The sequence below is a fragment of the Corylus avellana genome, chromosome 1, assembly GCF_965113065.1.
Source record: "Corylus avellana chromosome 1, dhCorAvel1.hap1.2, whole genome shotgun sequence".
In the NCBI taxonomy this organism is placed as follows: domain Eukaryota; kingdom Viridiplantae; phylum Streptophyta; class Magnoliopsida; order Fagales; family Betulaceae; genus Corylus; species Corylus avellana.
In genome coordinates, this window is record NC_142490.1 from 45,259,689 (window position 1) to 45,282,631 (window position 22,943).

Here is a 22,943-nt window from a genome sequence, read left to right on the forward strand (position 1 = left end):
GCAACTATGCTCAATATTGTATGAAGGTGAATATCATTACTTTCATACACTATCAATTTTAATTTATTTATTTTTCAACTTATGTAAGATAAAGTGATACAACTGAAACTCCCTATACTAATTTATATAGCACATGCAAGATGCAATCTCACTTAGTAGTATACATTTATTTATAATCTCCACCCAATAATCTAAGACTTCCACAATACATTTAGGTAAATGTTTAAGTGGGACTACCGGGGGTGTAGTTCAGAAATGGACGCTTCATTAATAGACCATGGCATTGACTTGCTTGTAGATTGATCAGACTCCAGATCCTTTATGGGCATGTCTGTTTTACTACGCAGGAAAAATGCTGGCTCTTGCGGTGATGGTAGTGTAACGGAGCCGCTGTTGAGCGTGAGAAGTATCGAAGCCATGGTTGGTCTATCAGCTGGATCTTCCTGAACACATAATAAGCCAATATGGATGCATCTGAGGACTTCATCTCGAGAATAAGAATCTCCCAAACTTTGTTCCAACAATTCCAAGGGCCTTCCATCCCTCCAATGTATCCAAGCCTGCATCAAAGACAGAAACCTAGCTATGACTTAAACATTCGCATTAATGACAGGAAAAAGACATTGCAATATCTGTTTCATACTCACATAGCTCAAGAGGTCTTCTGCACCTTCTGATTCATAAAAACTACTATTTTTCTTGCCACTGATAATCTCTAGAATTAACACACCAAAACTATACACATCTGATTTTACTGAAAATTCTCCTCGCATTGCATATTCTGGAGACATGTATCCACTGCAAGCCAATGCCACAAATATAGCAGTGTCACTTGAAAGATAAATAGTCTTGTTAACTAATTTATTCTAAATATTATAATTGTTACATTTGTGGTCACAATCAAAGCATGTGTACACTAGTTACTTATGCTGTTCCATTTCAATCATCTATAAGTTAGCATAAGAAAAATTCAGAACTTACTAAGTCCCCACAACTCTACTTGTGTTTCCTTGTGTTTGATCAACTCCAAAAATCCTTGCCATGCCAAAATCTGAAATTTTTGGGTTCATGTCGACATCTAGCAATACATTGCTGGCTTTAAGATCACGATGTATAATTCTTAACCGAGAATCTTCGTGAAGATATTGAATTCCTCGAGCAATTCCGCTTATTATCTTGTAACGCGTTGACCAATCCAACTCTTCTTGCTTTTTTGGGTCTACAAGTTCATTAGAAAAATTACTCATGCTATATGAACAAAATATTAGATACCAATGCATATTGATTAGAAATTACTATTATGCAATCACAATAGCAAAGACTACTGGATATATGTTAAAGGGGACAAACCATATAGAAAATAGTCGAGACTCTTGTTGGGCACAAATTCATAGATTAGTATCTTTTCTTCTCCTTCCAAGCAAAATCCCAATAGCCTTGTTAAATTTCTGTGTTGAAGTTTGGCTACTAATACAACTTCATTCTTAAATTGTTCTGCTCCTTGTCCAGAGTTTTTAGATAGTCTTTTTACAGCTATTTCTTGTTTGTTAGGAAGTATACCCTGAGAATGTATTTCACCCAACAATTATAACAGTTCACTTTGTACAATTCATATTGAAGCTTATGAACTCCAAATTACTCATATATATGAGTTAAGTTGGTTGTACTTACCTTGTAAACTGCACCAAATCCACCTTCACCTAGCTTGTTATCATCTGAGAATTTGTTTGTGGCAGCCTCAATTGTAGCAAAATCAAATTGCAAGGATTCCACAGTTGTCAAATCATTAATTGCATCTACAAATGTAAACAATAAACGTAAGAGCTTGCACTACAAAGAGCAGCGATGTACAAGAGACTTAATTAATATGCTTATTTCTTTACCATTTTCTCCTTTGACAGCACTGTACTTCTTTCTCCTAATTATGAAAATGTAGCCCAAAATGAATAACACCAGAGAGGCAGCAATTGGAACAACAATGGCGACTATCGTTGCTGTTGAGATTTTGTTTTTACCTGCATGCATATCATGATTTAGTCACATGCTAAACACTACAATTGCCCTCCACGTACAAGAAGTTTGTCATAGCACAAACTTATTAATTCATATGGTCATGACTTTCACTTTGTACCTAATTTTTCCAATACTAAGAATAGATGGTGATTCACGCAAAAGTAATTATAGTACTAATTTAATGAATCTACCTAAAGCATGCCGTCTATGTTGACATTCCATCACTTGATAATGAAGAAAATGAAAGCAGTGAAATGAGTGGTCCACTTTACCTTTTGATCCAGCTACGGAGCCTGTAGGTGGAGGTGCAAGGCCTGGTGCGGGCGCCGGCGCTGTGGATCCATTGTAGAATTGGTACAACTCGTACCTAACATTACAACTAGGGAAGAGAACTCTTCCCCCTTGCTTTCCACTAGCATATATAGGAAGACGGTTTATAGCTGCCTGAAGACAACTATTGCAGTCGGCGCTGGACAGGTCCGGCGTGCACTGTACAAGGTTGTACAGATTTTGAAACTGGGAAAAATTCACTTCCTTAGTCCCAAACTTCTTAATACCGATCGGAAAGTTGGAAGCCTCAGTTGCCAGTTGGGTCATCGTTTTGTTCAATAGCTGGTTGAACCGGTCCTGCTCTGTGATGTTCTGTGTGTTCCACATGTGAATTCTAGGCATTACAGCCATGGTGGAGAAGATAGACTCGTTGGAGTAGCGTACCATGCACTCGTCGTACCAGGTAACCGCCATCTTTTCCGTTGAACATTTACTGGCGAGCTGCTGGGTTGCGTTGACCACGCATTTTCGGCACATTTCAGCAGGGACATCTCCTCGGCAGAGGAAGAGACCGTAGGTGGGGTTGGAGGCGGTTTGGCCGGCGGTGGTGTTATAGAATTCGATGTTGCCGGTGGCGTTGGAGGAGAGGGAAGAGAGGAGGGACTTGATATTGGAACTGTAGACGCTATTTTGGGCGACGGTATTATTTGCACAGACGTGGTAGAGGTAAGTTTGGGCAGGTACATGAGTGGTCAGGTTGAGGAAGATGAGCATGGAAAGGAACACAATGGGAAGATCAGAGAAGGGATTGAAGGAAGGCATTTTGATGAACCAATTTGCCAGATTTTTTTTTTGGGTATTGTTTTGGGCCGAGTATGAATGGCGGTGGGTTAATTTAGATAAGAGTGGTGAGGACTCAGGACACAAACACTTGCCGTTTCGGCCAGGTTTCTGATTGACGCAAGTCAACCAAGTTAGTCAAGCAACTTTAATGCTTGTCTGTCCTCATTGGGGAGAGGCCATCTGATCATGGACAAAAGGAAAAGATAGATATTTCATGTATAAAATGAAAATAAAAACAAAGAAAATTATCTAATAAAAACAAATAAATGAAAAAGGTAATGGAATCACGATAAGGGGTTGTGGAATGGTAACAAAACACCAAAATACGAGGACGGAAGAGTAGTTGATGGAAGACTGCGGAATAGTGACGCGAGAGCGGAGTTTTCGCCGGTGTTTTCAACGTAAGTTATTCTCTATTTTAAAAAAAAAAAAAAAAAAAAACCTGAAAGTTTTTTGTCTGTTTCAAATTCATAGAGCTTTCAATTAAAATATTTCACTTAGAAAGAAACTTAGGAAGTTTGAGGAAGGAATTATCTGATCTAGATGCAGATGTTCTAAAGTCATGATATCTTTAGAAATTTTGTTTGAGGAACACATGCTCAAGCAACTGAGCATCAATAATTGAATATTAAACTCTAAAAGGGAAGTGGAAAGTTTTGAAAGAAAAGATTATCTAATCTAGTGGTAGTACTTGTTATCAATTCATGATACTAATCCAACCAAACCAGCAGCCCCCACTTGACCACTTCCTCACAATAATATAAAAATACACCAACAATGAGCATTTTTTTCTCTGACATGGACAAGGCACAAGAAAGCAACCAATTAGAACAACCTGCAACTAATGCCCTTTAAATGGTGGATATGACTTTTCTTCGGGACTAATAATTTAGTTCAAAGGTGGTTGCAACACTGGGGACTGTTTTCACATTGAAAATCTCAACTTCTGGAAGCAATTAAAGCTGTGGGCCATTTTCCCTTTGAATAGAAGAAGTTGCAGATAATTAAGAATTTGTGAATTTATGTTAATTCTCCATAAGTCAGCAGTAAGATTTATAAATTTAATAATTAATTTATTAAATTTATAATAAAATATTAAAAAATATATAAATAAATTATTGACACTAATATTTTTTTTTTATTTTTAATTTATTAAATAACTTCTTAATTATATTTTGAGTTGATACCAAATAAATAATTTCGTTCATATTCAATCAATTTCTTTAACAAAATATTCCTAAAATTTTAATTATAGAAAACAACCATTCCCTCCATCACGACTCCTTCATGGAGGCCATGGAGGGGCGATTCATCCCCTCGGTGACCGCCCACTTCTCCAAGATAGGTCGAGCATCATACATTACATACCCACCTCAACCCATTAAAAAAAAAAAAAAAAAAACCTTTGGGTTACACATTCTTTCCTATTTTGTTTTTTAAAATTTTTATTAACATGCAATTTATTTTAGGCATAATTAAAACTTCACAGGCATTCTATTAGATATTTAGAAGAAATAACAAATAATAGAATGATCGAAAGGATTGTGATCAAGAATGTAAGAAACTATTTGATAAGGTTGAGAGGGTAATAATCTTATTGAAAATCCATTAAACTATTTGATAAAGATCCAAATCAGAGTGAGCTAGTTTGATATAATTTTGTTTTCTTCTTTTAAATAAGATAGAGGTGTCCATTTCTTTGGATAAATGTGATTCCAAGTCCTATATGTCTTCTTGCATTTACAAGCCATAAAAATTTACATTCCGGCGCACTCAGTTTTCTTACTTTTATTATACAAAATCTCACATAATCTGCCCACTTTTATTTGCACAATACTTGGCAGACTCCTTGCTTCCTTTGCACTACCGAGGGTGTGGTTCGGTAACGTGTGCTTCATCATTGATAGACCACGGCATTGAAATGCTAATAGACTGAGTAGACGCCATATCCAATGCAGGCATGTTCAGGTCTGCTTTAGTGCGAAGGAAAAACGCCGGCTGTTGAGGGGATTCTAGAGTGACAGAGCTGCTATTGAGCGTGTGCAGTATTGATGCCATGGTTGGTCTGTCAGCTGCATCTTTCTGCACACATAATAAGCCAACATGGATGCATCTCATCACTTCCTCTCTCGAATATGAATCTCCCAAAGCTGGATCCAACAATTCCAATGGCTTTCCATCCCTCCAACGTATCCATGCCTGAACATTTTATCAAGTAATTAGGTGATTATATTGGCATTTAGAAAGGGAAACAAATTATGCTCTCTAGCTAGTTTACACTTACATAGCTCAAGAGATCCTCAGCACCCTCTGTTTCAAAGTTATTATTCTTCTTCCCACTTATAATTTCTAAGATTAAGACACCAAAACTATACACATCGGACTTCTCAGAGAATTCTCCGTGCATTGCGTATTCTGGAGACATATAACCACTACATGCCAACACAAAAATAGAAAAAGAAAACAATGTGAGTAACAACGAAAATGCTTGAACTTTTACTACAATTCTCAAACAAACTGACCTGACAGTCTATAATTTATAAAATAATTAAGAGTATATGGTTGACAAATCAACCACTAATTAATTAAACTGACAACTCATCTATATGGTACTTGAATGACTTCAGTAATTCTAATGATATAAGAGAAACGAAAAAAACTTAGAACTTACTATGTCCCAACAATTTTACTTGTGTCTCCTTGATTTTGATGAACTTCAAGAATCCTTGCCATGCCGAAATCCGAAATTTTTGGGTTCATATCTGTATCTAGCAATATACTGCTAGCTTTTAGGTCACGATGTATAATTTTAACTTGAGAATCCTCGTGAAGATATTTAATTCCTCGTGCAATCCCTCCTATTATTTTGTAACGTCTCGACCAATCCAATTGTGCTTGTTTTTTTGGATCTACAAATCCATCGAAAGAAAATTGTAAAAAAAGTAGATGCAAATGCAGAAGACCATAGGAGGAATGTTCAGATAGACAAACCATATAGAAAATTGTCAAGGCTTCTATTGGACACAAATTCATAGATGAGCATCATATCTTCTCCTTCCAAGCAGAATCCCATCAGCCTCGCTAAGTTTTTGTGTTGAAGTTTAGCTGCCAGTAAAACCTCATTCTTAAATTGCTCTACATCTTGTCCAGATTTTCTCCACAACCTCTTCACAGCTATTTCTTGTCCATTAGGAAGTATACCCTGACAATATATGTAATTTAGCCTGCTTTAGAGCTCCTAAAAACGTAATTTCAAAAAGCTTTTCAAAATTCTAAATTTGTTCAAATTCAAATGCAGTGAATTTGCTAAATATATATACATCTTTAAGTACGTCAACAAATAAATGTTCATCACGTAGTACCTTATAAACTTCCCCAAATCCACCTTCACCAAGCTTCTTGTCCTTTGAGAATTTTTTTGTGGCGGTTTCAATTGTTCCATAATCAAATTGCAAGGACTCTGCAGTTGTTATTTCCTTCGCAATTTCATTCGTAGCTATGATCCAAAAAACAAAAAACAAAAAACGTAAGAGATTACATCTTGAAGTTTAACTTAATTATTAGACATTACTCTCTTTGCCATGTTTTAAATATATTACTTCTGTTTTTGGAATATAACACAAATTCATTTTCTAAAAGTGGAATTTCCTATCCCAATTTCTTTTAGACACCACCTTAAAAAAATGGATTACAACACATAGATGTTTGAATTCAAACGATGAAGAAGAGTGAGACATGATTTGATCTGTACAACACACCACTTTCATACCTTGATAACTTTGGATATGATCGGATTTCATAGATTTTTCTCCCTTTACAGCGTTGAACTTCTTTCTTTCTCTCCTAGTTAGGAAACAGTGGGCCAGAGCGAGTAGCAACACACAGGCAGCAATTGGAGCAACAATGGAAATTATTGTTACCTTTGAGATTTTGCTTTTTCCTGCATAAACAATATATCATGTTCCATTGACATGCCAAAGATACTAATAGTTCGTAAGGGCAAGGGCATGCCTTTGTACCTTGCTAATTTTCAATCACATAAAGGGCGGAAAGAAATCTCCCACAAATTTGGTTGAGAAAAATAAAAAATTAACTCAATCTTTTAAAAGGGTCGTGTGTTATTCAACACTTAAGAAATACATTTTTTTTTAATACACCATTTACATGTTTTTTTTAATAATATAAACAAAAAAAATGTGCATTTTACGTTCTAAAGAGAAACATTTAACTTTCCAACAATTTTACTTTTATATTTTATTAGTCACTTTTTATTAATATTTAATTAAAAATTAATTATAAAATAAAATATTTTTAATCTTTTATTAAAAAAAAATTCTTTTTATCTCCTTTGTATCACATCAACCACTGAACCCAAACTTCCCACCAAATCTTTTGCCAAACGAGAGTATAACAAAATTATTACTAATTTAGCGAAGATTTATAAAGCAAGATCTGAAAATTGAACCACCATCGCTCAATAATGAACCGGAAACGGGAAAAGTAAAGCAGGAAAGTGGAGATAGTACTGAACCTGAAGATGGACGTGGAAGAGCTGCCGCATTCACTGCTATCTGGTAAAAAAGGTACAACTCGTACCTAACATTACAACTAGGGAAGAGAACTCTTCCCCCCTGCTTTCCACTAGAATATATAGGAAGACGGTTTATAGCTGCCTGAAGACAACTATTGCAATCGGCGCTGGACAGGTCCGGCGTGCACTGTACAAGGTTGTACAGATTTTGAAACTGGGAAAAATCCACTTCCTTAGTCCCAAACTTCTTGACACCGATCGGAAAGTTGGAAGCCTCAGTTGCCAGTTGGGTCATCGTTTTGTTCAATAGCCGGTTAAACCGGTTCTGTTCGGTGATGTTCTGTGTGTTCCACATGTGAAGTCTAGGCCTTACGGCCACGGTGGAGAAGATAGACTCGTTGGAGTAGCGTACCATGCACTCGTCGTACCAGGTAACAGCCATCTTTTCCGTTGAACATTTACCGGCGAGCTGCTGGGTTGCGTTGACCACGCAATTTCGGCAAATTTCAGCAGTGACATCTCCGCGGCAGAGGAAGAGACCGTAGACGGGGTTGGAGGTGGTTTGGCCGGCGGTGGTGTTGTAGAATTCGATGTTTCCCATGGCGTTGGAGGAGAGGGAAGAGAGGAGGGAGTTGATATTGGAACTGTAGATGCTATTTTGGGCGACGGTAGTATTTGCACAGATGTGGTAGAGGTAAGTTTGGGCAGCCGCTTGAGTGATCAGGTTGAGGAAGAGGAAAGTAAGCACGGAAAGGAACAAAAGGGTCATGGAGAGAATATTAAAGGAAGTCATTTTGATGATAAATCAGTCTGTGAAAGATTTTTGGTTTTTATTGACATGGTGATGAGCAGGGCGGAGCAAGCAGGATTTTTTTAGTCAAAAATCTGGTCAAGATCGAAGATTATATATATTTATTTAATATTTTTGAATTATTAAAAAATCTGAACAAATTAGCACAAATGAACAAATTATGTACAATAAAGCTATCAGTAGGTTACATAACTACATAAGTGGTATTCTAGAGAGAGAGACATGAGTGGTGTAGAGGGTATGCCGTATGCGTGACGCAGTTGATCAGGCAACTCCAGCCAAACTCGTATTTTCTGTCCTTTCTAGAAGGGAAAATGACAAGAATGAAAAAACAAGTGAAATTGTGAACAAGAGGAAAAAGACTCCGGTCAGAGTTGTGGAATATGAAATGGAAAAATGACACCGACGCTGAAACAGTACCGAGAGAAATGCTAAAGGCCCAACTTTTTTGCCCAACAAAAGTCCAACTTTTACCTTTTATTTTTTTTCTAAAAAAAACAAAATGGAAAATGGAAAAAATGTCTAAAGCAACCCTATCTATTTTTTGCCTTTCTTTTATTTAGTATTTTTTTAAAAATGAAAAATAGTATTTTTCTTCATAATAATGACATTTTCTTAAAAAAAAATGACATTATTATGAAAAAAATACCATTTTTCATTTTTTAAAAAATACCAAATAAAAGAAAGACAAAAAATAAATAGGGTTGCTTTAAACATTTTTTTCATTTTTTATTTTATTTTATTTTTAAAAAATAAATAAGACAAAAGTTGGACTTTTGTTGGGCAAAAAAGTTGGGTCCCTATCATTCCTCCAGTACTGATGTAAATGGGCCCTTTTGACTCTGGTCAACCAAAGCACCTTTTGACTTTTTTGCTTCTAGTTCTAGGTAAGGCTGTTAAAAGAGCAAGTCACTAGTGAGTGAGTTCGGGCTCGCTCACATAAGCTCAATTCGTGCTCAACTCAAATATTAAATAAAACATTTCGTGAACACGAATCCTGACTCGAATATAATGAGCTCGAGTAAAATTTAAACAAGCCAAGCCCAAACAAGCAAGAGAAGTTCATTCAAGCTCGACTCATGTACACCCCTAGTTCTAGGTAGTGAATAGCGTTCCCGAATCTTGAGCAAGCAGAAAAAGAGACGCTGGGGGAGGACGGAATAAGTTGCTTTCAATTTTTACTACAAAACTCCTTAATTACAAATTGAGGTAGTTGATCACTATTACTGAAATAATTGCTAACTCATTTGTGGATTATGTACTCTTAATTATTTAATCAATTATAAACGGTAGCTCCATCCGTAATATTATAAAAATATAGAACCATAAAGCAATTTTCAAATGGGACTTTACAAGGCCTCTTTTCGGGAATAAACATATTTGTTTCACTACTAAATTTTATTAAGGATATCTACTTCCAAACGTTTATATATATGTTTGTACATATGTTGGTCCTAAATTTACATTTCTGAAACAAAAGTTATATGAAAATTACTAGGATAGACAAAAGCTAAGTTAGACAAACACCTCGGTTCCTCACACTATCGAGGGTATAGTTGAGTGAGGGATGCTTCATCAATAGATAATGGAACAGATTGAGTTGTTGTAGAATCACTAGGCGACACTTCATTTGTTTTCATGTTCTTCTTTGCTCTATTCCGAAACAAAAATGCAGGCTGCTGAGGTAATTGCAGACTAACAGAGTAGCTGTCAAGCATGAGAACTATTGTTGCCATTGTTGGTCGGCTTGCTGGATCCTCCTGAACACACAGTAACCCAATATGGATGCATCTAATGACTTCATTTTTTGAAAAAGAATCTCTCATGGTTGGATCCAACAATGCCAATGGGGTTCCATTCTTCCACTGTTTCCATATCTGCAATGATTATTCATTAAACAATATCCAGAATCCTTATCTGGAAACCCTTTTTCTGTAGTGATGCCCCTTATTATTTTTTAATTTACTCTTCAGCACTAAGAGCCGATTATATTGACTTTCATAAAGTAAAGCAGAATTGAAATACTCGGATCCACACTCACAAAGCTTAAGAGGTCTTCATCATGTTCTGACTGATAGAAACAATTGATCCTTTTACCACTGATAATCTCTAGAAGTAGGACACCAAAGCTAAATACATCGGACTTCACTGAGAATCGTCCATGCATTGCATATTCCGGAGACATGTAACCACTACAAGAAACATAACACATGATTGACAATATAAGGAAACTCATGGTCATGGACCAATTTATCAAGGTCGCAACTTTTTCTTTTCAGCAATTCTCATAAGCTACAAGAAAGGAAATGAATTTGTTGATTTAAACCATGCAAATACAGCATGTAGTAATTAAAAACTTACTATGTTCCCACGATTCTGCTTGTATTTCCTTGGGTTTGATCCATCACAAATATCCTTGCCATGCCAAAATCTGAAATCTTCGGATTCATGTTGTCATCTAATAAAACGTTGCTAGCTTTAAGATCACGATGTATAATTCTAAGCCGAGAATCTTCATGAAGATAAAGAAGTCCTCGTGCAATCCCCCCTATAATCTTGTAACGGCTTAACCAATCCAGTTGTCTTTGCCTTTCAGTGTCTGTACTTTTATCAAAATAAAATATTCAACTTGAAAATAAATCAATCTCAAATAGTGAAAAAATAATCAAGAACTTGATATAAGTTTAGATTAGCCAAACCGAATAAAAAGTAATCAAGGCTTCCTTTGGGCACATATTCATAAACGAGTATCTTTTCTTCTCCTTCCAAGCAAAATCCTAAGAGCCTCACTAGATTCCTATGTTGAAGCTTCGCAACCAACATAACCTCATTCTTAAATTCTGCTGCACCTTGCCTAGAGGTTTTGGATAGCCTCTTCACTGCTATTTCTTGTCCATTGTAAAGGATACCCTGAGATTATATTTGAAACAAGGTTAGAACATTCGACAAACGCATACACATGGACACACATATGTACATGGATTTATAAAAATAACTAAATTTCGTTGCTAATTAACTATATTCTACCTTGTAAACGGTACCAAATCCACCTTTACCAATCTTGTTATCATCAGAGAAGTTATTTGTTGCAGTTTCAATCGTACCCAAGTCAAATTGCAAGGACTCTACAGATGTAATTTCAGCCCCAACTACACAACAAAACAGTAAATATGTATATTGAACTCTGATAATTCAAAAAATTATTATTATAGTGGAATGTTGAGCACAAATGAAGATCAACTAAAGCTCTCTTTTTTTTGCTTAACATTTTCCACTAGTAATGAATTGTAACTCTTCTTTGTTCTTCTACGCAGGAAGAAACATCCAATGGCGAAAAGCACGACAGAAGCAGCAATTGGGACAACAATGGCGATGATAGTAATCAGAGATGACTTGCTTTTTCCTGCAGTATTAACAATTAACACGTGTCATTGACTCATTGATGGTTTGTTGTGGGATTATATTATATATATATATATATATATATATATATAACAGTACTCCTTTTCTTTTTCCTATATTAATCAGTTAAGTTTATGTGACAAGCATATACTGTTCACCACAAGGCCCACAACAGCAAGCCCATTGAATATCTGGTGGGAAGGGAAACATTAATTAGGAAAAGTAGTTGGGAATTCAAAGGCCTTTGGCGCAGTTGGAAATGGAACGATGACTTTGACTTTTGGGATGGTCTAATTAAAAGGTAGTAATTTTGCATTCATGATCCGATTACTCTACAGGTCTCTGTTTTCTATAAATATAAAAGCTATATTGCATCTCACAAGCGCTAAAACCGTAAAATCAACAATAACCAGCGCAACTGTAAAAAGAATTAGATCATGAAGAACTCGAGTACAAGCAAAAGCGAAAGAACAATTAAGAGAAATAATTGATCTTGTTTCTTTTCATGATGTATTTGCCTATCTCCCTTTGCAGCTAGAAGACCCAAATGATGACCTCAAAAGATATCTAAATATGAGATTTAGATTTTAATTTGTTTTAAGAAAATGATCTCAGAGCATGTGTTAAGCAAATTAACTACCGATGCTTATCATAAACGTACCTGGAGGAGGAATAGAAGGAGATCCGGGAGATACTGCGGTCAGATTGTAAAATGGAAACAACTCGTATCTAATATTAGAGCTCGGAAGCAGAACCTTTCCGCCTTGTTTTCCCGTGCAGCACTGAGGAAGAGAGCCTATGGCGCTTTGCAAGCAACTCATACACAGATCGGCGTTCATCTCAGGCGAGCACTGCACCATGCAGTGTTAGAATACATACTGCAACCTGTGATACACCTCCATCAGTTACTCAAGCTACACCTGATTTGGAATGTGTTGTCCAAGGCTAAGTTGAGAATAAATCCTCACAGACTGTGTTCGTGCAATAAAAAGAAGATCATGCCAGTTGTTGTCAATAGTATCATATCTCAATAAGAAAGGAAAGATGTGAACAAGTCAATGAGGAAAGATCCATACATATCAAATCTGTCCAAGATTTGATACACTAACGTGCTGCTCAAGCTCATATAAAAAGGAAAGAGAATAATCAAGATAAAGAAGGAATTAGAGTCAATCCCATGTAATTAGAAATCAGTGTTTTGTTTTCTATTTTTGTTATACTGCTGTATACATGTATATATGTGTAAGACATCCTATGTGATTTTTTATTCAATAATAAAAACTACCATTTTGGTGTCTCATTGTTTTATGGTATCAGAGCCTTATAGCCAACGCTGAATTTCGATCCTTCAATGGCCGCCTCTAGCAGCACTGCTTTCTCTTTTCCAAATCCCACTCCCACAGTTCAGATTAAGCTTGACAACCTTAACTATCCAACATGGTTGTCTCAATTCCGGCCAATCCTTCGTGGTCATGACTTTATGGGCATAGTTGACGGTTCAGAGCCTTGCCCTCCTCAATTCTTACCTCCTAATAGTGAAGGTAAAGAAGTACTTAATCCAGCATTTGTGGATTGGACAAAGAAGGATCAATGTCTTCTTAGTATGATCCTTGTAACTTTGTCTGAAAATGTTGTGTCTACTATCTTTGGACTCAACACATCTCGAGAAGTTTGGGACTCTTTGGCAAACAGATTTGCGTCCCAATCCAAGTATCGCATCACTCAGTTGAAACGCCAACTTCAAACCATTCGCCAAGAAAATAAAACCTGTGCAGAATTTATTCAGACTGCCAAAGGGATTTCTGATCAATTGGCTATAGTTGGTAGTCCTCTTGCTGATGAGGATCTCATCTCATTTATCATTGGTGGTTTGAATCCTTCCTTCACTAATTTTATTACTTCATATGCAATGGCTACACATGACAAAACTCTGAAATTTGATGCCTTTCGTGATCTTTTACTCAATCATGAGACACTTTTGCAGCAGCAGCAAACTCATTCTACAGACCCAGCTAGTTTTGCCTTGTTTACTAACAAACCTACAGGTGACTGCAACTGGCAGCAGAGGAACAAAACCCCATCACAGCAGCCCATGAAATTTCTCCCACGGGGTTCTCAATCCAATTTCTCTCCTCGTCAACATGGCTATTCATTTGCTACAAGATCAAACAATTTTCACCCTCGGCAGTATGGGTACTCCCCTGCATCTGGCCACTCTGTCAGGCCACCATACAACAATAGAAGACAAAGTCCTTTGGCCTTCCGTCCAGGAGCATATGACAACCAGTTTACTCGCAGCAGTAGGCCTTCTTGTCAAATCTGTGGAAAAACCAGTCATCAAGCACTGGATTGTTTCCACCGCATGGATTATGCTTATCAAGGCAAGCATCCACCACCTCAGTTGGCTGCTATGGTGGCTCAAACTAATGCTGCCACTGAAGAACAACCTTGGTTTGCTGATAGTGGTGCCAATGCCCACATCACCAATGACCTAGAGAACTTGAGCTTACAACAACCTTTCCAGAGTGATGATACAGTGGCTGTTGGTAATGGTGCTGGGCTCACAATAACAAATACTGGTCTTACAACCCTTCAATCTCCCTCTAATTCTGTTTTTCATCTTAATAAAGTTCTTCATTGTCCACAAGCCACTGCCAATCTGTTATCTATTCAACGTTTCTGTATGGACAATGATTGTTATTTTATTCTAACTGCTCATCATTTTTATGTGAAGGACTATCGGACTCATGCGGTGCTGCTGGAGGGCAGAAGTGAGAATGGCCTCTACCCCCTTCGGCTTCACAAATCCTCTCTTAGAGATCATCACTCCTTCACTGCATTTCTTGGAATAAAAACATCCTCAATGGGATGGCATTTTCGATTAGGACATCCTTCCTTTGATATCGTTTCACGTGTTATTAAGAATTTTTCTTTACCCTTGTCTTTTCATAATATGAATAAAAGTGATGTTTGCATTTCATGTCAGTTGGGCAAAAGCAAAAGACAACCCTTCCATCCATCCAACCGTGTCTCAACTCATCCCCTTCAATTAATCCACACAGATGTGTGGACTTCACCCGTCTCCTCTGTGAGTGGTTACAAGTATTATGTGGTGTTTATTGATGATTTTTCGCGCTTCTCTTGGATTTATCCTTTATATGCCAAATCAGAAGTTTTTGATCAATTCGTCAAATTTAAACTCATGGTTGAAAACCAATTTTCTACCACCATTAAACAATTTCAGTCTGATGGTGGTGGAGAATATAACTCAGTTCGATTTCAATCATTCTTTAACCAATATGGGATCATTCACCGAAAATCATGTCCCCACACATCTCAACAAAATGGGCTTGCTGAGAGAAAATTGAGACATATTTTAGAAACCGGCCTAACTCTCCTTGCGCATGCTCATCTCTCTAACAAGTATTGGGTTGATGCTTTTATAACTGCTGTATATATAATCAACCGGCTACCCACTCCCACTCTAGACTTCAAATCCCCTTTTTCTAAATTATATAAGAAAGCACCTGACTACCAACGGTTTCGGGTTTTTGGGTGTAAATGTTTTCCTCTCTTGCGTCCTCATGGTCTACACAAGCTTGAATATAGGTCAAAGCCATGCTTGTTTCTTGGTTATCATCATGCAGGGTATAAGTGTCTTGATCCCACCACCAACAAAGTTTACCTTTCTCGACATGTGGTGTTTGATGAGAGTAATTTTCCAGCCAAGGAACCTGATGCCATGCTGCTGCCCTCCAAGCTCATTGCACAGAATGATATTCCTTTGCTCAGCCCGGTAAGTTTCTCTTTGCCATCCTCATTTCAGTCATCACTTGCACCCACTGATACACCTCATTCAACTATCAACCCACCTCCTGCTTCTCCTCATGTACTTGCACCCTTGGATCCACCCCTAACTCCTCATTCACCATCTACTTCCTTTTCCCCTCCCTCATCTCATATCCCAACCAGCGCACCTACCTCCCCTGTACCCCTCACCCTTCCATTAGACCACACTGAATCTGTCTCCCCCATTTTCAATTCACACCCTCTTGATCACCTTGATACCTCCCTTGTTGTTTCTCCGTCCCTGCCTCCTCCTCAACAATCTGTACCTTTACCTCATCATCCAATGACTACCCGCTCCCAAACTGGCTCCCTTAAACCTAAACCCTTTACCAACTTCAAACTCTATCACTCTACTAAACACCCCTTTCATTCCTTTCATACTATTCTTACCGAGAAGGAGCCCAGCAGCTTTACTAAAGCTGCTGCTGATTCACGCTGGCAGGAAGCTATGCTTCAAGAATATCAAGCCTTGGTTTCCAATGACACATGGACCTTGTGTCCAAGACCTTTGCATCATAATATCATTCGCAACAAGTGGGTCTACAAGATTAAACAAAAGCCTTATGGTTCTATTGAGCGGTTTAAGGCTCGTTTGGTAGCCCGTGGCTTTGAACAACAATGTGGTATTGATTATAATGAAACGTTTAGTCCTGTGATCAAACCCTCTACTATTCGTATCATTCTCTGTTTGGCTGTTCAATTTAATTGGCCTATTCGACAATTGGACATCTCTAATGCATTTTTACATGGGTATCTTGGGGAAGAAGTGTACATGGAACAACCTCAAGGGTTTGTCGACAAGCTACATCCAGACTTTGTTTGTAAGCTACACAAATCTTTGTATGGTCTCAAGCAAGCTCCCCGGGCATGGTTTCATCGGTTATCTTCATTTTTGCTTGAACTTGGATTTATAGCTTCATTGGTTGATCCCTCGTTATTTATCTTTACTCATGGGAGCATTCGGTTGTTCATGCTTATCTATGTAGATGATATTATACTCACTGGTTCTCATGTTGCAGTAATTCAGTCACTCATCTCCAAGTTACAGCAGGAATTTCCACTTAAGGATCTTGGTCCACTTAGCTTCTTTCTTGGTATTCAGGCTACACGGACTGATGTCGGCCTTCATCTCTGCCAAGCAAAATACATCTCGGATCTCTTACATCGTGTTCAGATGACAGGAGCTAAGCCGTCCACTTCTCCTTGTTCCTCCAGCAGCAAACTGTCCCAATTTGATGGGTCTCCTCTTCCTGATCCATCCATTTATAGGCATGTTGTGGGATCACTTCAGTACTGCACCTTGACCCGGCCCGAACTTGCATTTGCAGTCAATCAACTCTGTCAGCATTTGCATTCTCCTACTACCACTCACTGGACGGCTGCCAAACGTGTTTTACGTTACTTGAAAAATTATGTTGATCATGGACTATTGTATACCAAGGGCCCTCTTACTTTGTCTGCCTATTGTGATGCTGATTGGGCTGGCAGCCCTGATGATAGGAAATCCACCTCTGGCTCTGCCATCTTTCTTGGTAATTGTCTTGTCTCATGGAGTGCTAAGAAACAAGCTATTGTCTCTCGTTCAAGTACCGAAGCCGAATACCGGGCTTTAGCGCTTACAACTGCTGATTTGTTTTGGATTCGTATGTTGTTTAGAGATCTTGGTATTCCTCTTCCCTCTGTGCCTACCCTTTGGTGTGATAATGTTAGTGCTATTGCTCTGGCCTCAAATCCGGTCTTCCATGCCCGTACAAAACATATTGAAGTTGATTACCATTTTGTACGTGAGAAAGTTGTGAACCGTGATATCACAGTTAAGTTTATTTCCTCTGGAGATCAAATTGCTGATGTTTTTACAAAGGGACTTTCTTCTGCTCAATTTTTGTTCTTCAAGTCCAAGCTCATGGTGGTTCCCCCCATTCGCTTGCGAGGGGCTGCTAGAATACATACTGCAACCTGTGATACACCTCCATCAGTTACTCAAGCTACACCTGATTTGGAATGTGTTGTCCAAGGCTAAGTTGAGAATAAATCCTCACAGACTGTGTTCCTGCAATAAAAAGAAGATCATGCCAGTTGTTGTCAATAGTATCATATCTCAATAAGAAAGGAAAGATGTGAACAAGTCAATGAGGAAAGATCCATACATATCAAATCTGTCCAAGATTTGATACACTAACGTGCTGCTCAAGCTCATATAAAAAGGAAAGAGAATAATCAAGATAAAGAAGGAATTAGAGTCAATCCCATGTAATTAGAAATCAGTGTTTTGTTTTCTATTTTTGTTATACTGCTGTATACATGTATATATGTGTAAGACATCCTATGTGATTTTTTATTCAATAATAAAAACTACCATTTTGGTGTCTCATTGTTTTATGCAGTACAGCGTCTGTGAACTCGTGAACTTCACTACCTCCGCGGCGAACTTCTTGTCCGATTGAGAATTCGCGGCTTGTGTCGCCAACGACTTCATCGTGGTGGACAGCAGCGTGTTGAAGCGGTCCAGCTCAACGACGCTCTGGTTGGTGGTTGGAAAGTTCTGGAAGGGCACCTGGTCGTTCAGGTAGGACTCGTTGGAGTACTGTAACGTGCACTCGTCGTACCAGATTAGCCCCACCTTGTCGGCGGGGCAGCGATTTCTTATATCTCTCATGGCGGTAGAGATGCAGTTTTGACATAGGTCCGGGGAGAGATCGGCGCGGCAGAGTAAACGGCCGATGACGACGTCGGGAGGGGCCTGGCCGACCTTGGTTGAGTAGAAACCGTTGAGGCGGGTGGCGTTAGAGGAAAGAGCGGAGAGGAGGAGGTTGAGGTTGGCTTGGTAGATGCTGTTGGGAGTGAAAAAGCTTGAATTTGAGCAGTAGGAATCGGCGAAAGTAGGTGCTGCTTCTGCGGTGAGGCTAAGCAAGGTTAGGAGGGAGAGAGTGAGAAGGCATATGGGAAATTTGAGGGAACCCATGTTGATGTTGGTGATTATTCCGACTGATCACTCTGTTCTTCAGGGGGGTTCACTTTACCAATCTTTCTTTAACTTCGGCTTTGTTTGGCAACAGCCTTGACCCAGACACTGTTCAGTGTCTGGGTTAAGGCTCGGCTTTTGGTGTAAAAATTTACCAATTTTTTCCTATTTTGCCCATACTGAATTTCCCACGCTGAAGAAGGCCCCCCCTACGCTTTGTGTGTGCTTCCCACGCTGAAGAAAGAAAAAGGCCATTTTCGATCTCTCCCCCCCCATTTCCGATTTCTCCCTCCCACCCCCTGCGCACGACTGTGTGCTTCCCACGCTGAAGAAGGGAAAAAGGCCAGCGTCATTGGAACCCAGTGCCCCGAAACACCCGTCCGAAGCTGCGAAGAAGGGAAAACCATTTCTGATTTCTCCCCCCCCCCCCCCCCCACCCCCTGTGCTTTGTGTGCAAAATTTCTCCCCCCTCACACTTGTATGAAGCTGCCTAAGGGAAACCATTGCTTGGTAACCGTGTTCACCCAAACACTGTTTGGGTGCTGACTATCGCCCAGCGCAAAGCAGCCCGAGGCATCGGCAAAAGAGACCATCGGAGGGGAGACAAAAGCGTTGGTGGTGGGTGGCCCGAAACGCTGCGGCGGAGAGGAGAAAAGGAAGCGGGGGTGGTGGGGAGGGAGAGCTTGAAGAGGCCACGGAGGGTGAGGTCGTCTGGCTCGAAGAAGAGCCTCTTGGGATTGGGTTCGAAGCGGGAGGGGTTAGGGTGTAGTGGGTCTTGGAAAGAGGAAGACGACGAGGGAGAGCGCCGTTTCATGGGGTTGGAGCCAGAGCAGCCGCAAGTGGTGCAGGGTTGGTGGTTGTTGGAGTTGAAGCTGTTGAGACGGAGCAAGGCGAAGGGCGGCTCCACCGAGTCTTGGAGGTCCTCTGGGTTCGGTTGCATCACTTCTTGATTGTTATTGGTATTGGGATCACTCATTTCCGGCAATCTGATTTTGGAGGGGGCATCTCTTGTTCCACAAAAATGAGGGAAAATTGGAATTCTGATTTTGGAGGGGGTATCAAGCAAGGCGTGGTTTTTATGGCCGTGAAATCAACACCTGAAAATCAGATCAGACCATGAAATGCAGGGATAAAAATTCGATCAGACCATCTCTCATCTCTTGGCGTCATGGGTTGGAGAAATGGGCTACAAAACCAAGCCCTCATCTCTCTTGAATTCCATTTCCACACTGAACGTCATAGCCATGGCTTGGTGGAAGTGCTTCTTCTACCGAGAGAGCGGTGGAAATGGAGAAGAGGAAAAGAGCAACTGCGCCACTGTTTTTGAGAGAAACATCTGAAGGGCAAAAGTGTTATTTCACATTAGGAAAATGACAAAAACAGTGTTTAGGCCTGGGTCAAGGCCGTTGCCAAACGCCCCCTTCATGTTGGTGTATTATGCAGATAAGACAGGGGAACAAGGGTGGTGAGTGAGGCAGGAAGGGCTGCTTTGACTATTCTTTCTTTCTTTTTCTTTTTTTTTTTTTTGGGAAAAATGGGTTGACTATTCTCTCTTTCTGTGTGCGTGTGTTGAAAAAAAAAAAAAAGAAGAAGAAGAAATTACACTATTTTGTTCGTTTCGCTCAACTGCGATTGAAGTTTGGACTTTACTTGCCAAGTTGCCGTCTAGAAGATAGATATTCATTTTATTCATAAAATTACACTATTTTTTGACGAAAAAATTAAACGGAGGGTTTAAATTGTCAATTTTTGAAACTTCAGGGGGTAGATTGACAATTTTTGAACTTTGGAGTTAAAATTGAAAAACCCCTGAAACTTCAGGGGGTAAACTGCATTTTCCCCTTAATTTATAAATAACATGAATTGCAACTCCCACCCTGTTGAAAAAGCACCCAACGAACCCACCAGAATATGACCCAATTTGCAATATTTTTTTGCAAAACCAAATTAATTAGAGAAAGAGCTTAGTACATATAGGCACCAGGTAATCAATTCGCCGGCCAGTGCAGCCGATCGGATACAGCAACTATGCTCATTTTTGTATGAAGGTGAATATCATTACTTTCATACACTTAATTTATTTATTTTTCAACTTTTGTAAGATAAAGTGATACATCTGAAACTCCCTATACTATTTTATATAGCACATGATGCAATCTCACTTAGTAGTATACATTTATTTATAATCTCCACCCAATAATATAAGACTTCCACAATACATTTATGTAGATGTTTAAGTGGGACTATCGAGGGTGTAGTTCAGAAATGGACGCTTCATTAACAGACCATGGCATTGACTTGCTTGTAGATTGATCAGACTCCAAATCCTTTATGGGCATGTCTGCTTTACTGCGCAGGAAAAATGCTGGCTCTTGCGGGGATGGCAGTGTAATGGAGCCGCTATTGAGCGTGAGAAGTATCGTAGCCATGGTTGGTCTGTCAGCTGGATCTTCCTGGACACATAATAAGCCAATATGGATGCATCTGAGGACTTCATCTCGAGAGTAAGAATCTCCCAAACTTTGATCCAACAATTCCAAGGGCCTACTATCCCTCCAATGTATCCAAGCCTGCATCAAAGACAAAATCCTATGACTTAAACATTCGCATTAATGACAAGGAAAAAGATATTGCAATATTTGTTTCATACTCACATAGCTCAAGAGGTCTTCTGCACCTTCTGATTCATAAAAACTACTATTTTTCTTGCCGCTGATAATCTCTAGAATTAACACACCAAAACTATACACATCTGATTTTACTGAAAATTCTCCTCGCATTGCATATTCCGGAGACATGTATCCACTGCAAGCCAGCGCCACAAATATAGCAGTGTCACTTGAAAGATAATAAATAGTCTTGTTAACTAATTTATTCTAAATATTCTAATTGTTACATTTGAGGTCACACTGATCAAAGCATACGTACACTAGTTACTTATGTTGTTCCATTTCAATCATCTATAAGTTAGCAGAAGAAAAATTCAGAACTTACTAAGTCCCCACAACTCTACTTGTGTTTCCTTGTGTTTGATCAACTCCAAAAATTCTTGCCATACCAAAATCTGAAATTTTTGGGTTCATGTCAACATCTAGCAATACATTGCTGGCTTTAAGATCACGATGTATAATTCTTAACCGAAAATCTTCGTGAAGATATTGAATTCCTCGAGCAATTCCACTTATTATCTTGTAACGTGTTGACCAATCCAACTTTTCTTGCTTTTCTGGGTCTACAAGTTCATTAGAAAAATTACTCATGCTTATATGAACAAAATATTAGATACCAATGCATATTGATTAGAAATTACTATTATGCAATCACAATAGCAAAGACTACTGGATATATGTTAAAGGGGACAAACCATATAGAAAATAGTCAAGACTTTTGTTGGGCACAAATTCATAGATTAGTATCTTTTCTTCTCCTTCCAAGCAAAATCCCAATAGCCTTGTTAAATTTCTGTGTTGAAGTTTGGCTACTAATACAACTTCATTCTTAAATTGTTCTGCTCCTTGTCCAGAGTTTATTTGGAAAAGGGAAAAGTGAGTATGAGGAAAGAATTCTTTGGTATAGATGTGGATGTTCTGAAGTCACGATATCTTTAGAAATTTTGTTTGAGGAACTGACCATCAATAATTGATAAAAAAAAAAAACTCCAAAAGGGAAGTGGAAGTTTTGAAAGAAAAGATTATCTAATCTAGTGGTAGTACTTGTTATCAATTCATGATAACAAGTACTAATCCAACCAAACCAGCAGCCCCCACTTGACCACTTCCTCACAATAATATAAAAATACACCAACAATGAGCATTTTTTCTCTGACATGGACAAGGCACAAGGAAGCAACCAATTAGATCGTGGATTTGACTTTTCTTCCAGAGGGAATTAAAGCTGTGGACCAAAGGTGGTTGCAAGTCGCAACACGGGGGGACTATTTTCACATTGAAAATCTCAACTTCTGGAGCCAATTAAAGCTGTGGGCCATTTGCCCTTTGAAAGAAGAGGTTGCAAATCATTATTTATATTATCTTCTTACTCATGACGAAGCACAACAAAATGTGAAAACATTAAAATAGCTTTCACTACTTTTACCCTTTTAGAGTATTCTTATCATATAATTTTTTATTTATTTATTATTTTTAAAAAAAAAAAAAAATAATTAACTTTACAAATTTAATAGTTAATTTATTAAATTTATAATAAAATATAAATAAATTATTAATACCAACCATTTTTCTATTTTTAATTTATTAAATAAT

General features: G+C 38.5%; 3 protein-coding genes across 5 annotated transcripts; all 3 read right to left on the bottom strand.

Annotated features, from left to right (window-relative positions):
- Window positions 1-36: 36 nt before the first annotated feature.
- LOC132168825 (cysteine-rich receptor-like protein kinase 25) lies at window positions 37-3,186 on the bottom strand. 2 transcript variants are annotated; one of them, XM_088516138.1, is made up of 7 exons: window positions 2,286-3,186; window positions 1,884-2,015; window positions 1,672-1,796; window positions 1,351-1,561; window positions 982-1,219; window positions 648-798; window positions 37-560 (listed from the first exon to the last, which is right to left on the bottom strand). In XM_088516138.1, the coding sequence occupies exons 1-7, from the start codon at window positions 3,103-3,105 to the stop codon at window positions 234-236; spliced, it is 2,004 nt and encodes a 667-aa protein (XP_088372264.1). In that variant the 5' UTR covers window positions 3,106-3,186; the 3' UTR covers window positions 37-233. The 2 variants fall into 2 exon arrangements, with proteins under 2 accessions (XP_088372264.1, XP_088372263.1); XM_088516137.1 differs by lacking the exon at window positions 1,884-2,015 and having other exon boundaries at window positions 2,286-3,176.
- Window positions 3,187-4,703: 1,517 nt separating this feature from the next.
- On the bottom strand, window positions 4,704-8,515 carry LOC132170053 (cysteine-rich receptor-like protein kinase 25). Of its 2 annotated transcripts, none has more exons than XM_088516142.1 (7): window positions 7,658-8,515; window positions 6,896-7,066; window positions 6,489-6,622; window positions 6,118-6,328; window positions 5,798-6,035; window positions 5,411-5,558; window positions 4,704-5,325 (listed from the first exon to the last, which is right to left on the bottom strand). In XM_088516142.1, exons 1-7 carry the CDS (start codon window positions 8,448-8,450, stop codon window positions 4,990-4,992), a joined length of 2,031 nt encoding a protein of 676 aa, XP_088372268.1. In that variant the 5' UTR covers window positions 8,451-8,515; the 3' UTR covers window positions 4,704-4,989. The 2 variants fall into 2 exon arrangements, with proteins under 2 accessions (XP_088372268.1, XP_088372269.1); XM_088516143.1 differs by having other exon boundaries at window positions 7,592-8,515.
- A 1,369-nt stretch (window positions 8,516-9,884) lies between these two features.
- LOC132168459 (cysteine-rich receptor-like protein kinase 10) lies at window positions 9,885-18,761 on the bottom strand. The gene is made up of 8 exons (XM_088516180.1): window positions 18,105-18,761; window positions 12,532-12,735; window positions 11,732-11,871; window positions 11,496-11,615; window positions 11,168-11,378; window positions 10,830-11,067; window positions 10,510-10,660; window positions 9,885-10,345 (listed from the first exon to the last, which is right to left on the bottom strand). The coding sequence occupies exons 1-8, from the start codon at window positions 18,679-18,681 to the stop codon at window positions 10,010-10,012; spliced, it is 1,977 nt and encodes a 658-aa protein (XP_088372306.1). The 5' UTR covers window positions 18,682-18,761; the 3' UTR covers window positions 9,885-10,009.
- Window positions 18,762-22,943: the final 4,182 nt, after the last annotated feature.